General features: G+C 37.6%; 1 protein-coding gene across 1 annotated transcript; it reads right to left on the minus strand.

Moving 5' to 3' along the window:
* Positions 1–3562: 3562 nt before the first annotated feature.
* ap3m2 (adaptor related protein complex 3 subunit mu 2) lies at positions 3563–13699 on the minus strand. Its single transcript, XM_042488747.1, has 9 exons — positions 13600–13699; positions 11252–11544; positions 10974–11145; positions 9490–9627; positions 9301–9386; positions 8584–8717; positions 7658–7865; positions 7355–7499; positions 3563–5402 (listed from the first exon to the last, which is right to left on the minus strand). The coding sequence occupies exons 2-9, from the start codon at positions 11522–11524 to the stop codon at positions 5302–5304; spliced, it is 1257 nt and encodes a 418-aa protein (XP_042344681.1). The 5' UTR covers positions 11525–11544; positions 13600–13699; the 3' UTR covers positions 3563–5301.
* Positions 13700–16748: the final 3049 nt, after the last annotated feature.

Raw genomic sequence — 16748 nt, forward strand, 5'->3', positions numbered from 1 at the left:
ACAATTTAAATGTTTAACCAACAGTTTAAAATTAAAGGTAAGGTTAGCTTAAAATTATTCATTTTAGCTTTTAGCTTGTCTGCTGCTTTGCTAGTAAACGCATCGCTGACGTTTTAACATTTAGCATTAGCAGGATAGCATTGTTGCCTCCTGAATAATTATTTTTGTACATGTTAAGTTTAATTTATTACAAAACTTTTTTTTGAGAAATAAAAACTTACCAAATGGGAATCCATGGTGTAGCTTACAGTTTTAAGTGTTTGCAATGACCACGAAACTAATGTTCGCAGTTCCTAGACTTGTCCGCCATGATAGCTTAACACTAATTCAGGAATTAGGTACACGTAGAGTTAGCTGACAGACCAATGTCCTCAATGTTCATATAAAACTAAAGACATTTGGGCACTGCCGACTGTAACAAATGCTTTACAATTGTTAAAATGCTGTTTTCCCCTCCACCAATGGCCAACTGCAAAACGTCATTGAGTATCACTGCGTGGCTCGCGCTCTGCCAGCTCCGCACGTGGTTTAATCAACACTTTCTCTGCACGCGCCTGGTCAGTGCTCCCCTCCACTACTGTTGTTACTGTTACTGTAAGCCCACGTGCTTACCTGCAGGGAACTTGTTAACTTCAGTGCGGTGATCCCAGGCCGCCCACATGGATCGCAGCAATCTGATAAAAACCAACAGGCATCCTTAGATTTACATTAAGATAATGCTCATTATCTACAGCAGGATACACAAAACACATTAGAGCTGTGAGTGAGGGCACCCGGACAAATGCTTTAGGTGACAAAAACAACACTTTAGACGGGTGTGAATACACATTTAAATTTACATCCACGCGACAGTCTCAAACTCTCGTGCAGAAGTCAGCAGGTTGTCTGAAACCACTTATTAGAGGTTATCATAAACTTAGATATCCAGTAATAAAAGACATACAAATTCTGTTCAAGTACTTGTGATTTCATCCATAAATAGGCAAACATATCTTTAGGCGATGTAACAGCTGTTTGAGAACTTTTATGTAAACTATAGCTAAATGCAGAAACGTTTCACAGTTCTTCAAATAAGTGTATTTAACATCCATATCTGCACAAGAAAAACTCACCCGCGATGATTGTCTTTAAAAGCGTCGATATTCCCCTTGACTTCAGCCTTTAAAACGCGTTTGCAAAAATGAAAAGAAATCAGACAAAATTCTGAAGTGGTTAAAAGGTGTGATTTAAAAAAGAGAGCTAAAACTGAGACTTCAAAAACTTTCCCACTTGTGAAAATACTCGTGCACAAAGGAGGAGAGGGTTAAAAGTTGTAGCCTTATGACATAACACTGACTTTAAGGCGATCAGCCTGGTCGATGGTGCAAGAGGTGAAAACAGAGAGAGAGAGAGAGAGAGAGAGAGAGAGAGCGAGAGAGAGGTTGTATCTTTTGGAAAGGGTTAAAGTCATCAGCAAATTATGGAGTGGAGTCCCGCCAGCTGGAGCAAAGGGGGGACAGTGACGTCATGCTACGGGGATAAGTGGGTTAAAACTTGCCCTGTGTAATACTGAGTTGAAGTGGTATTTCTTGAGGTCATAAGATGATGTGAAACCACCCTTATGACGCTGTAACGGCATTTAAATTGTGTCCTTGAATGTCAAGAAGTGGGTTATAACCAGATTGTGGTGATGTCATGCGTGGGTTTAAACCAGATGTTATGACATCATGAGGGGAGCAGGATCAGGACCTTTTTGGTCTGAAGCCCTGTCTTGAGTGCTGCACTAATGCAGCAGTGACCCCGACTGACACAGTTTAGGTATCTCAGCTGCCTTACATCTCAAGTAAGTCTTGTGATCGGCATCATCCTCAGCTGCAGAAAAATGGATGGAAGTTTAAATAAAGACATGATTAAAATCCCCTTATGGAAACAAAGCAAAACAGTTCCTGAGCATTACACAGTGAAGCTCAAGAGATAGAAAACAGACAGCAAAATTGTCATATCAATTTGTGACCAACCTTTGGTCAAAAAATAGTTAAGAATTAATAAACAATATTTAAAGATTATCTAACAAAAGACTGTATTTGGTTGTGATTGGGTGCTCCATTATACATCTGCTTGAATACAATTTTTTTTAATTCATATTATTCAAGTGAGGATCTGGGAAAAACTGACGTGGATTACACGATCTCAAAATGATGGCATCACAGAGTATTCAATAGGAGTCTTTCCCTCAAGTTGGCACAAACATGACTGGTGCTTATTAAATTTAAATTCCTCTGAGCAAAAAGTATCATCAGCCAGTGCTCCACAAATCACTGCATATAAGCATCTTTGGAAGTTATGGAAGCAAATCTTATCAAATGCAGGAACTCCCAGGAGTTCACACATAATAACATTTGCTGCTGGTTCAGTTGAGAACAGCACCTACTGCAATTTAGAGTAAATAAGGTTAAGAATAAGATAGAGGCTACTTTTGTTGTTTTAATCGTCCCATAATTATGGTTGCACATACAGTTACATGCTGCTGTATTAAATCAATGTTGTCAGATGCAGGTCCATAAACCATGAGGTTATCTATCTGAGGTTTGGAACCTGCTACGCATCTATCTGCAGTTCTTTACATGAAAACGTTTTTAGTATTTATCTTACCACATACTTATACATAAAGTACTAATAAAATACACAACACGCCTAAAAAACATACACTTAAAAAACTACACTATAAAAGGAAATAATTTATTTTAACTTAAAAAAAAAAAGTTTGTGTCTTGGCTGCTATAATCTTTTAAGTTGACCGAATTTGAGAAGACAAGTTAAATCATTATAAAATTACCTCAACTTGTCCTCTTAAATTTAGTCAAATTAAAAGTTTACGGCAGCTCACACACTAACCTTTTTAAAGTTAAGACTTTCTTTTTTTTTTTTTTACAGTGTATTACAAATATTCATAAAAATGTTTAAAATCTGTTTAAAGGAGTACTTCACCTAGTAAATGAGCATTTGTATAATCAACAGTCATGCTGTTACTTTGAATTTGTGAAAAAAACTTCACTCCATGGAAAATGGCAAATATGCTATTTTTTTTATTAATTGGGCACCACAGCAGCAAAACTATATCAAAACATCTGTTTACAAACTCTACTCTAAAATCTTACTCCTGAAATCTGGACTAAAAGTGAAATCTATGCTCTCTTCAAAGCCAGACTCCAATATGAAGGTTTTTAGTAAAAATGCGTGTGTTTGGGAAGTACCGAGCATAAGACTGGGTAAATGAGAGTTTGAGTATACTGCACGAGTTGTGTGACAGTTTTGATATAGTTTTGCTATTGTTGAGTGGACCCGAATCAGTCAAAGAATCAATATGTTTACCGTTTTCCATGAATGCTTACGAGAAACAAAGTTTTCTCCACAAATTCAAGATAACAGGGTGAATAATCAATATACAAATAGTCATTCTGTGGGTGAAGTATTCCTTTAACACTGAACAATGAAGTGAATTGAGGCAGGAATTTCCAAAGTACCATAATATCCAAATTCACGGTACCATACACATTCAATAACGAGTGTTATCACTCAGTTATAACACATCAACTCTTTATTTCTTTACACCATTGTAACACTCCATTGGAGGCTGTTTAACAAACACACAAACAAAATGCTGTAAACACAAAATGCAAACCTTCAACATTTCTTCTGAGGTACCTGACCATTATTCCATAACATATAGTTTAATATATTGATGAATTTTAAGTTATTTAGTGGATAACAAAATGCACATTCTGATGCACCAAGAGTTTGGTTTTTGATCATGTGGACCACAGTTTTGAGCACCAAATTGACGGAATCAAAAACATTGGCCGCGCTTCTGTGTGTTGAGAACAAAACCTGATACTGTTTGGTCTAAATATGGTGAAATTATATGCTCCTGTAGATTAAAAAGTCTAATCGGAATTTAATAACAGTATTGCAGAAATGGGAGACGCTGTACATTAGACACTGCTTTAGCAAATGGATCCTTTGTTTCTTTTAATAAATAATAGTTAAAAAAAAAAGCAGGTGAACATGTACCTGAAATTCTCCCAGAAATCTTCTCGGTAATAAATAACTCAAAACAGCTTTAGTCACTCTACATCCATGTCACCTGCATTAAAAGGAAATGTTAGTACCAGCAGCCGGGAAAGTGCATGACTGAGGACGGCTCCATGTGTTACGTTCTCATGTGTCAGTTTTCTGACTCCAGTGCTACAGACAAAATCACCAAATAATTGCAACCAGGAGAAGCCAGAACAGAACAAACAGGAAAGCAAACAGAGAACAGATGAACGCTGGAAAAAGAGTCAGAAAAAATAGACAGGAGAGGACGGATGATAAGAAATACAGAGATATCAACTTTCATTGGTAGGCTGCAACCAGGGCTCCTCAATAAGGATCAGAGAGAAGAAACGCAAGACCAGGGGACCATGTAAGAGCAATTTTTGTTGTTTTTTTTTTAAAAAAAGGTTTTACTTTTTTCTCTAAAGAAAAAGCTGAACTGTCTTACTGATTTATAGAAAAAACTTACAGTACAGGCTGTTACGGCATATTCACCTGATCAACTGCTACCAGTTTCTTGACTCAGTTTGATGAGCTAATGTTCTGTCAAACAACGCTTTTGTTTTATCTCACATAGATCCTTTGGCAGGGGAACATTTCTGCCACATTATACAGCTCCATGCTATGTCGACTTATTAATGGGGACGCTCTGTTTTAAACTGGTCTAATATCCAACAAATCTGGTTTGTAGAGTGGAAAAAAACACAGACAAACATGCCAGAGACAATGAAATACTAAGTTCAAATGTGGACGGCAGACTCCTTTCAGTCCTGATACCTACAGCTGAAACAGTGCGGTATCAGATTTTAGCCTGTTGTTTGTTTGAAGTGTTTGAACTTGATGGAGCATTTCTATAAGCAAACTGAGACAAAAGTCTGATGTAACTGCTTGAGTTTGGACTTGTGGTTAAATTAATCATTGAAAAATGACCTTAAAAGCAAATATAAAGCAGAATGAGTTGGGTTTGGCCTGGGTTTGGCTTAGACAGAGATGGAGGTGTTTTATCTGTCCGGACTCAGAGCTCTAACCAGGTTACAGGACATTTTTAACTTTTGCTTCGACAGAGGTTTCTATGTGCAATGGTCCATTCTTAACTGCTACATGGAGCCTCCAATTGGTTAAATCCAGAAATGCATATACATAGGGAATGTACCAACTCCCCATCCCACGTCACGTCACCCCTCAGTCTCGTGGTGGTTTGGTCCAGTAGTCATAAAGCAGTAGTCTTTATGTCCGCACCTGGAACTTGCCAGCCTTCGTCATGTACTTGATGCCTTTGAAAGGTTTATATTTCTCCCCATACATGTCCAGTCGATTCACCTTCAGCCCTGTTGGAGGACAAAAATACCTTTTTTTCCCCATTCACATTTCTCAGTACAGTCTGATCTGCACGTAAAGTCCCCATGAAATGAAAAATACATTTTTCCACTTTTAATCCTCTGTCTTCTGTTGACTGGTCAGCTATGTGCCAAATATGTAAAAAAAAAAAAAAAAACAAAAAAAAAAAACAGTATCAGAGTATTTTTACATCAACATCTCTGCCTTTTCTCTTTTTGTTAAACCAGGTAAAACAATATCAAAAGTTTGAAGACTCATCCTGCACTCAGAGCTGCTTACAAAAGTGCATCTAATCACAATGCACGCTGGTCACTGTTTGTGCGCTGATGTGGCTAACAGAGCAAAATGGACAGAGATAGGAAGAGATGCGAGTTTGGATATCAGAGGGCAAAACCTTTGTTTTAGTTTCCAAACTTATGGAGTCCGCTGCTGCTGCTCCACGTGCAGCAGCAGCGGACTCCGCTGTAGCTCCATATCACATTAAACTCTAAGCCTGCCTACTTTTTAGCAGTCATTTAAATCCCTCTTGTACAAGTACACCACTAAAATATTCAGTTTCACGGGGAAATATGTCAAAGTACCGAAGCGAAAGACACTCTAACTTTCGTTTCAACACCAACACAAATGCAGCTTGAATGTTTAGTGGCTCATTAATGAAGCTTCCAGACAGATTCGATTACCCTACAACAATGACAGAGACGTCTGCATGAGGTTTCTACACCACCTCACTCTTTATCCACTCTCAGCTCAGCGTTAACATCACAGTGCAAAGCATGTGATTTTCCTAAAAAGATATACCATTTGAAGACCCAGATGGATGTTTAACACTTTTGACTGTTCCAGAATCCTTAAAGACTCTTGATACCATCTGGATGAAAAAAATATTTTGTCCACCGCACCATAAAAAAGAACCTGTTTTTCAGATCCTGCTTGTTTTTCCTAATGTACAGAAGAATAATGTCAATAAACCATAAATATTTTGCTTGTGCGGGAACATGCAAGTTATTTAATGCCACCTGGATTATGAAATACATTTCAACTTAAGAAACAGGTCAAAAAGTGATGTGTTATGCAACTGATGGAATATTTTTTCATCCAGATGAAGAGTGATGAAGAGTCTTTGAGGATTCTGAGAATATCATCAAAACAGTGACTATTGTTTTTAAAATTTTACAAAACTTAGATGCTTAGCACTGTTTACATTTAATGGTAATACATGAAAGGCGCAAACTGAGAATCACACCTGTGCTTCCCTAAATTGTAGCTTAAAAAAAAAAAAGTAATACCCTTAATGCATTACACCAAAGTTGGTAATATTCCTGCCCGTCCATATTGGGAAATAAAGGTTTTCAGCAAAGAATGTCTGGCAATATTGCTCTACATATTACCTAAAATCCTGTATAGAATGAATCATGTCAAATGAACATATATCTATATCTATATCTATAGATATATATATATATTTAACGGTGCAAACTAAGCCACATCACTATATTGCTGGAGATTAATATTAAAGCAAATCCTATAATATCTGATGTAAATACTTTAAAAAAAAGTTAAAAACAATGAATAAAACGTGCACATGCGTGTATTAAACCACTTATTGAGCACTGTGAGGATGTGTATTTATTGCATTTGGCACCATCTAGTGGTCACTGTGTCACTGTGTGTCACAGCACGCGGCAGTCAGGTGGTGATCAGCTGAGCAGGCTGTGTGATGAAAGCCTCTCTTATGAGTGGGGGTTTAAGTCCAAACATTCCCAAAGCAAAATACAAACTGGGAATGATATTCATTTAAAAATGATAAAATATGTGTCTAACTTGCTGAATCAGCCTGAGTGTGAGAGTTGAGCAGAATTGTAAACTAGTTGTAATGTCACAGAGAATATCAGTAATGAAAGTAGGAACGTGTGTGTGTGTGTGTGTGTGTGTGTGTGTGTACCTGAGATGGCCATCTGTTGGATCTTGAACTGGATGTTGATGGTGGGGTTCTCATCAGGTTTGGAGGCCCCGGCCTGCAGGCTCATGGTGCCTTTCAGGCTGGGAAGCTTCTGTGGGTTGATCTTGCCGACATCCCATGTCAACATCTAGACAAAACATCAAAATGGCAATATGAGATCACTGCCACCACTTTGGAAAAAAAAAAGTTTTAACCTGGAAAGTATTTGTGTAAACGAGCATAATTTAAGGCTTTCTAAGTCTTCTTTTAGGCATTTAAACACGCTCAGACACAGTGTCTAAGTACCTTTGTGACTGGGTCAAAGGTGTATGTTCCCTGTGAGGGGTTGAGGTTGGCGTTCAGGACGCCCCGGGGCAGCTGGCTGCTGACTAGGACTGACTCCACGGCCTTGCCCATAGTCTGCTTGGGTCCCAGAGTCAAGTCAAAGCGTCCTTGGGAGCTTCCCTCTCTGAAGGTGATGTTGTGCTTGACATATACCGGGATCGCCACCAGACTGGAGAAGAAAAACAAACAACAAACAGCAGGAATAAGCGCCATACGAGGCAACGGAATAACAGTTAAGCAGGAAAGCAAAAGTGTTGTTGTATTGATTATTCTATATATTTAAATTATTTAGATTAGTTTTTGATTGTGATTTTTTTTTGTTAGTTATTTGTTTAGTTTAATTATCATTGTTTTGTTAGCATATTTAGTTTCTGCATAACTAGTTTCTGTTTTTGGGGGTTTTTTTGTAGTGAATTGGGAAATATAGGGCACCCGTGCTTATAAAGATAGGTACGCAGGTAGGACCAGCCTAAAATGTTTTTTTACCAGAGCAAGAGAGGCAGCGAGAGCCATGGTGTCTTTGTTCCTTTGTTTGCTTGCTTGTTTGTTTTCTTTGGATAAATAAATCAAGAAGAACCTCAATAACTATGAATGGACACTGGACTGCTTCTGCCTGCGTACATGAATGCCCATGGTGTATCAGTGGCCCTTCGACTGATTTAAGTTTGATTTTGATTTTTTTTGACAAACGACAAATGACAAAACACTAATATTTTGTGATTGTGATTTTGAACTCTATTATTAGGAGTAAATGCTTGGGAGAAAATCCCTCTGAAACTACCGGAGCAAAAACCCACGGATAACATGCTGAGGGGTGTTTCAGTGTTATATGTCTTTGCCATAAAGTGACCCCAACAGATCCTGACTGAAAAAAACAAAACACTGACTTCTGGGAGCTGACGTGGTAGGACAGCAACCGGAAGTTTCCATCAGGTGGGATGAAGGAGAGGATCCGCTCGGCTTCCCAGCGCTTGAACCGAACACACGGGTGGAAACTGACATCATCCAGCAGCCGGGGATTCTGGGATGGAGAGGCAGAGTTAGTTTCAGGGCAAGTAAAATAAAAATGTGCATACTTAAACAGTAAAGATCATTAAATTGCTTTTGCTGATGCAGGGTTCCTACATCTTAAGGGAATATAGATTTAAGGCTTTTTTAACGCCACTCAGAGTGCAATTTAAGACAAATATTACAAAACCAAAAATTGAAGAAAAAAAAAAACCATTAACTGGCATCAATCACTTTAGGTTGGGGGCAATTTTGCCCAAATGTTTACTTAAACATAAAACATGACTTTTTGGTCAAGATGATTTACCTCAAATGCTGAAAAGTTTTTAAACTTGACACACAGAAAACAATGAACATATTTGATCCTATAAGTAACCAGTCCTTGATAAAAGCTTGTTCATTTATTGTACGTTGTAAATGTGTATGAGTGTTGTTAGTTCCTCTATCCTGTTCTTCTATCTCTCAAAAAAAAAGGAAGAAGATATTACCAATTATTTTTGAGATTCTACAATGAAATGTCAGGGGGGAAAAGCAATTCTAGTGATCCTACTTTCAATGTCTAAGCATTTTTAAGACCTCTGACAGACTGAACTCACCATAAATGAGAGAGTGAGGTCGGGCATGCCTGTCAGTTTTACACAGGCGTCAATAACTCCCTGGATTTCTGCTGTGATTGTAGAGCCTGAAGAGGAGGAGAGTTGCAGGTTACTGTGAGAAATTAAAACACAAAAATTGACTGGAAAATAAAGTCAAGAGTTTGACCAGCAGGCTGTTCGGAGAATTACCTGATTTATCGATGATAGCATCAATCTCTTCTACAACGTCAAAATAGGCCTCATTGTTGGTGTATTTGACTCCGGTGCGTCGCCATGGCACCACTGACAGCTGGCCTGTAGGGAGCTGCTCACCAACGTTGGTGCTGCCTGAAATACAGACATGAACATGGAAGATAATGAGCACATTTACACAGCAGACAGGAATCGGTTACTGCTACAGTTCCTGCTGTAATACAGACTGATGGCTGATTTTGTGCGTTTGTGACTTTGACCACACATTATCCTTTTATCTGAAAGGGGTCTCAGCTTGCTGTCAATGGACGAAACATTTGAGTACTTGGTTTGAATGGATTTGTTGTGCGATTTAGTAGTGATGGGTGAAAATGAACAAATAAACCTTTTTGAACGCCTCTTTTTAGTGTCAGGTATGTACCTGGAAAATCCAACTGCAGTAATGTGCCGTAATGTGGTGCAGCAACAGCACTGAATCAACGAGTGAGGACCGATTAAATCGGGCTTAAGTCTAGCGCTCTGCCAGCCCAGGCCAGTGTTGCATTCAGGTGCTCCTTGGATGATCATTCTTTCGACTTGAGTGTGTTCATGAGCTTTAAGATGTAATGTGAAAACAACATACACGCTACAAAGTCTATGCGTTTTATTTTATCGCTCTGAGCATTTTTAAAAAACAGGCTGGTAGCAAAAAGTAAAGGAAACAGATCAGGTGAGCCATGAAATTTGATCAGAAACTTATTTTTCAGATTACTACGACACCACGTGAATGCAGCTCAAGGCTGCAGAGATGACTGGGACGTCTGTCACTTCCCCCTTAAAGAATGACAGTTGGTCAGCGACATTTCTGTTGCATCATACTGAGCTAACATAGTCTACCTCCATAAAGCAGGATGCTGAATCAATGGATTTAAATGATGTTTTTATATTTATGAATGTAAACGCATACATGATGACTGGTGATGCATTGAAAAGATGTTGTGTGGAGTGGGCAGCACTAGCTGTCAAACATGCATGTACTGTAACGCAGAAGAAACTGACGCTGTATTTTGCAAAAAGTATCAAAACTTGAGGGGTTTGTTAAAATAACTTGCATCAACTCGAAGAAAGATACTGTGAAGGGAATCAGTCAAGCCATCACTAAGATTTACCTCCGAAGTATAAACAGCACATCACAGTAACGGCAGTCCATGTAAAACTTAAAGACTGAAAACACTTTTTTTAAGCCGAGTGACAGCTGCATGAACTTACTGCATACAAGAAGCTAATGGGAAATTAACGCGTAGCTCTTTAACACCACCACAACAAAATAAACATGAACCGTATAAATGGGACCTCTAATGTTTTAAACAGCAGCTACCTGGACTAAAACATCAAAGATCTGACATCATGTTCTAAATATGAAGTTGTCCTTTAAGCAGTAAAATATTCCAATTTAATTTTGGTTTTTACAGACACTGTGGTTAACATGTACATGACTGTACCTGTGATGGTGTTGACCATTGTGCGGAGGATGGTGGGAGGCTTAATGAGCTCTTTGAGGATGTTGGACTCTGTGGCCAGCGGGAAGCCGTTGTCCAGCATTTCCTCCAGCAGTTCATACACCACTACAACATTGTCTTTAATAGCAGCCTCTGTACACACGCCAAAATAGTCCTGAGAACAAAGAGCACATACAGTGGATATGAGTATTTGAAGTCAGATTCTTATCATTATTTCAGCTAAATTAAAAGTGGACCGAAAAACGCAAGGGAGCCAGAACCTGGAACGTGTCAACGACTCTGTGCAGAAACTCGATGACAAACAGCGGCGGGACCTCGCTTTGGATGACGGCAACAAAGTAGATGCGGTGGCGGAGCACACTTATAAGGTAGTGATGCGGCGTGGGGATCACTGGTGGGACATTCTCCGGCTCAGTGGCACGCTCCTGCGCCTCGAAGAAGTAGTCACACACGGAGCGGCTGACCACGCTCTTCCAGTGCTTCTCCAGGAAAATGTCTCCTGAGGAGTTAACTAGGAACAGGCTGTGGATCATGTTGGCTGGAGGCTGAGAGGCTGACGGCAACAAGAGAAAACCAGAGGCGCTCCAATGAGAATTTGTGGAAGAAACATACATGGATAATTTAAATCAAACTGAGCTGTTCACACACAAACATGTGACATAATAAATATATACCTGCAGTATATTTCAGAGACAAAAACTAAAAAAATAGCCATTTCTGTATTCTTTGCTCCTGTGAGCTGTAAGTAAACATCTACCCAGAAGTATGAGCTCGCTAGTTTACACATGGTATGTGTATCTGAAGAGTAATGCAATACAGTAAAATGCTTTTTATACAAAATACTGAGTGTGTAGTTACTAATTAAGAGCAGGAAAAGCTATTTAAACAAACAACATACTGGAAATTCTGTCAGTAAATTCTTGACTAAAATAAAACTGAAAAACACTCACAAAGAATCACAGTTAATTTTTGATGTATAAGCCTTAATCACAGCAGACATTTTTACTTATCATTATGGAAAAAGCGTAGGTGTTAGCGTTGTCAAAAACGTTGATTATCAATACATGTAGATCCTGAATATTTGAAACTGTTTCAGTACTTTTCAGCAGTATCCATACACTGGTAACAGCTGCACTTTCTCGTTTTCTGGTATTGTTAATGTTTACTATCGTCATTCTGCTGTTCTCTGCTACTAAACATAAGTACACTTTTAATTGTATGCCCTCAATTTTCCAATTTTCCATGAAGTGGTATCAAATATCAATATTTTTCAAGGTATTTCATTGAAGTTAGAAATTTCAGTATTGTCACAACACGAAAACATTAAGCCATAAAAGTATGACAACGAGCCAACATGCACAATACCAAGGCCCTGAAACTGGAGCAGCTAAACAATATTCAGCCATCACAGATTTTATTATGAACATCTGTGCTTTTCCTACTGAAAGATGTCTGTGTTTTACACAATAAGTTATGAGTAATAACCCAATCATTTAACAGTATATGTAGGTATTTTGTAAATCCTTTGCATGCAGTTATTTGGTCATTTCAGAAAGAAATCTGTGACATTTACGGACGTTTATTAATAAGTCTCTAAGCAACAGCGTATGAATGAAGTCTGAGCGTCTAATAATGAAAGCAGTAAGTCCATGCCCACCACTTTAAAAAAAACAGCCCTTCCTCCTCTCACATGACACAGTTCTTGGTGGAAAAAAAATAGGTTTTACTCTCTGGAGAGCCCACAAACACTGGTCATACAAAGTGCTTCATTTAGTAGCAAAGTATGTGTCTCTGTTTGCTGCATATATAAATATTTATTATACAGATACAATGTAATTTCATATATTGTTTTTTAAATGTGTGTAAGAGCAAGATTTTTTTAAAATTTTTAAATTTTTAAATTAAACAAATTTTTTTTTTTTTTAATTTTTGGAATATGGACCCTTTTTTAATCCGCAAGGATTTGCGGATTAAAAAAGGGTCCATATTCCACTTTACACAGCCACAGAAATAACAAAAATTATAATTTAAACCAAAAACCCACGGGCTGTGCAAACTTTATTAAAGCAAAACGTGAATAAATAGCTCAACTATTAAATATTACTGTAAATTAAATGAATTAAATGTGATTTTTAAACAGGGGCTATGCGCACTGTTCTCTCCATACAGAGCAGTTAGCTACATATCAGAATTTCTCTCAATACAGAAACATTTAATAAAGTCTTCTTTGGTTAGTGTTCGCAAAGGTGGCTGGGAAACATGACACCGGAATATTCATTAAATATGCCACAACGCTATCGAGTTCACGCCGGATACAACCCGACGCCACGATAACCTGAATACATTGCAGCACCACATAAATCTACTTTATCAGAGATGAAACGTTAAACGGAGCAGCTAGCTAGCTTTCTTTCCCACACAGCAGCGCGGGCCTGTGTGTGTCTGCAGGATGCTACAGTCCCTCCTCCTGCCCCTCACGGTCTCATGACTGAGGAAAAGCCCCGTCACCCGGTGCCCGGGATTAAAACACTTCAAAATAACGATGCTGCTCTGACTGAAAAAAATACCACTGTACGCTGGGGCCATTCTTGATTTTTAAGTGACTTACCGAAGACAAATTTTTCCGTTTTCGTCTCGCCTTTCACCCTTTTTCCCAATGAAAGATTAAGCTGCCGTCGTTGCTTCCCGTAAGGTGGAGCAGCTCTTGATGCGAGGCAGGATGGACAGTGCTGCGAGCCAATCAGACTCTAGGTAGACTGTTAAGTCCCGCCTACTCAAAAGAGTCATAGGTCAATAATACGGAAGCTGGTGGCTCGTGACTTGGCTGTGATTGGAAGATGGCGGGAGGCTCCACAGTAAACAGCAGTGAAACAGCCCGCTGATTGGCCCTGAGATGGAGCTGGTCTGACATTTTGTTTCCAGTATCAGATTTCATCTTGTGGAGTTTCTCTCCATTCAATCAAACACACACAGAGACATTTAAAACAGCACTCAGAATAAAACTGAAATGCTTAGAGTAAAAAAAAAAAAAAAACACATCCCCAGCACGTCTGCACGACTTCTTATTTTCTTATGTGAATAGCAAATCAAATATGATAGCTTTTCCCAAAAAGGCTGTGGTGAAATTAAGTAGATGACATCTACAATAAAATTGCATAATTTATTTAATATACTTCAAATGTGTAATAGGGTTTTTAAGATGCAACTGGGCAATATTTCAGTAACAGCAATCCTCTGTGCAATTTAAATGTGCAATATTCCTCCAGATCTTGAATACAGGCTATATTTAACATGTGACACTATATTGTTTTTATTCTTACTGTATTCTCACTTATGTGTATCTCTGTTGCTCATTGTAGCATTGCACATACAATTATATTTTTTATACTTTGAACTTACACACTAGTTTTTATACATTGTATTGTAGTATAAGGCACAGTTTTATATTTTACACACTTTTAGATTTTGAAAACTTAACTCAAACATTTAGCACATTATCCATACTGTAATTTAAATAGTCACATATTAGTGCTAATGGTCTATTATTGTTTTTCTTTACATTTATATTTTTACACACTTACATACTCTGCATAGTATACATAAAATTTTTTTAATATTCAAATATTTGCATATTGTACTATTACTGTAATTTTGTTTTTCCATTTATATTTTTACATACTTGTGCTCGTATATATTTCTACTTGCTATAATTCTCTTTGCTGGCATCAGAGCGACTGTAATGAACAACAATCCCCCCAGGAATCAATGAAGTATTTCAGATTCTGATATTTGAAAACAAATAGCAAATAATGATAACAACTTCACTATAGTTTGAATGTACTTTATACCGTGTTTAAGGGGCTATACTTCATATACTTTATTTATTAGACTTGGGGGGTGGCTGCAGTGTGACTTCATTTTTTATTTTTATTTTCTGAAGTCCTGACTCTCCCTGCAGCTACAGATGTTTTTCCTTGAGCCTCCCTGAGTGACTGGAGGAAAATGCATGACCCTTTCTTTATCAGAAATAACTGTATTTTACAGTTTCTGGCTGTGATAAATGATTTTGAAGATTTTTGCCCACTTGTGGGTTTTGGGGTTCTGAGGGTATTTAAAATAAATAAAAAAATACAACAATTTAAAGTTGAATTTCCCTCCCTTAAGCCAAACTGAAAAGCAGAATTCCCTTCCCAGAGCCTAAAAATGATTTGCAGTGGTTCACCTGTTTCACACTGCCTCTTCCCCTCTCATAAATAATGAACAGTCCCTGAGAGTTCAGTCTGCACTTCCACCGTCATTTCAGGTGCAGCTCACGCCCTTAAGACAAATTTAACCACGCTTGCAAACAATAAGGCCGTGAGATCCTGCCCTCAGTGTCAACAAGGGACATTTTTACAGTAAACATTAGTGGAACAGAAGAGTTACAGACATCAGAGAAAACTACAGAGCAAAGATAGCTGAGATCATACACGAAAAAGCAAAATTCAAGTTCAAGTTCAAGGTTAAAAGTCTGTGTTTGTATTTTGTTTGAGAGTGAAGTGGGCTAGGAGTCATTAGTGCGTTTGGACATGACATGCGGACACTCTACGGGGACATCTAGTGGACACAAGTGGCCAAAGCGACTGAGCTGATGCCTGTAAATCCATCCGAAATGCTCAACAAATATGGGGTTCAAATTGATCAATTAATTACTGGAAGCGTGAAGCTTGTAAAACTTAATATCTTAAAATTAAATGGACCCTTATCTATAATCAGAATGAATAACACCCTGGGCCCTTTATAACAAGCTCTGGTGGGACTAGTGGACACTCTAATCCTCAATTTGAGAGGGTACCTATTAGGGTTTGTGTAACTCGGTGATTTCAACCATGATTTTATTTTATTTTTTATTGTGTTTATATGTATAAATGTATATATTTCTATATATTGTTATGTTTTAATTTTTTAGCAACCTTGCATGTAAAGCACTTTATGTATTATGGGTGATATACTAACAAAGATTATTATTGTAGTATTATCTACACACAAATTTACTTAACTTAGAAAAAAAATGTGGAAAACACTGGTATTTAAAGGAACACTACCCTGTAGGAGAAAACATGTTATATACTTATGTGCACCAATCACATTTTTATTTATTTATATTTATTATTTATTATATTTTAAAAATCAATTAAAAAGAAAAGTGGTGTCTGTACTAGTAATGTAAATGCACTAATTATATTATTCATTTTTATATTTATCAATATTTCTATGTTTGTGTATATACTAAAACTGTGTGTAAATTGACCCCTCTTAATAAAAATGCTTTAAATGTGCACCGATCAGTTAAGCAGCACGTGGATCATAATGTCTGACGAAACAAATGAACAGACCTTTCCAGTTTTAACTCTTAATAAATATTACATAAGTAATATAATAAGTACGTTGATTTTTCCAGATTTTGTTGCTTATTTAGTCACCAGTATCAATATTAATACAATATAAATGCACATTATTTGGAATGATAATTTAGAATAATTGACATTATTAACTTCTCTCGTCCTCTGTATGTATGGTTGTCAAAATTTGTCCTTCATCTGGTGTACAAAACCCCTTACTTGTGCTTAAAATTTAAAGTTCCAAATACAAAATATTCTGTTTATATAAGAGAGTTCATTATTTTTGGTAAATGTGTATGGAATTAAGCATAATTTAAAGCATTTTTGTCCCTCTGGGATAAATCTCAGACAGGACTGAAGTGTGTCAGATGAAACT

Source organism: Plectropomus leopardus, chromosome 6 (genome assembly GCF_008729295.1).
Source record: "Plectropomus leopardus isolate mb chromosome 6, YSFRI_Pleo_2.0, whole genome shotgun sequence".
Classification (NCBI taxonomy): domain Eukaryota; kingdom Metazoa; phylum Chordata; class Actinopteri; order Perciformes; family Serranidae; genus Plectropomus; species Plectropomus leopardus.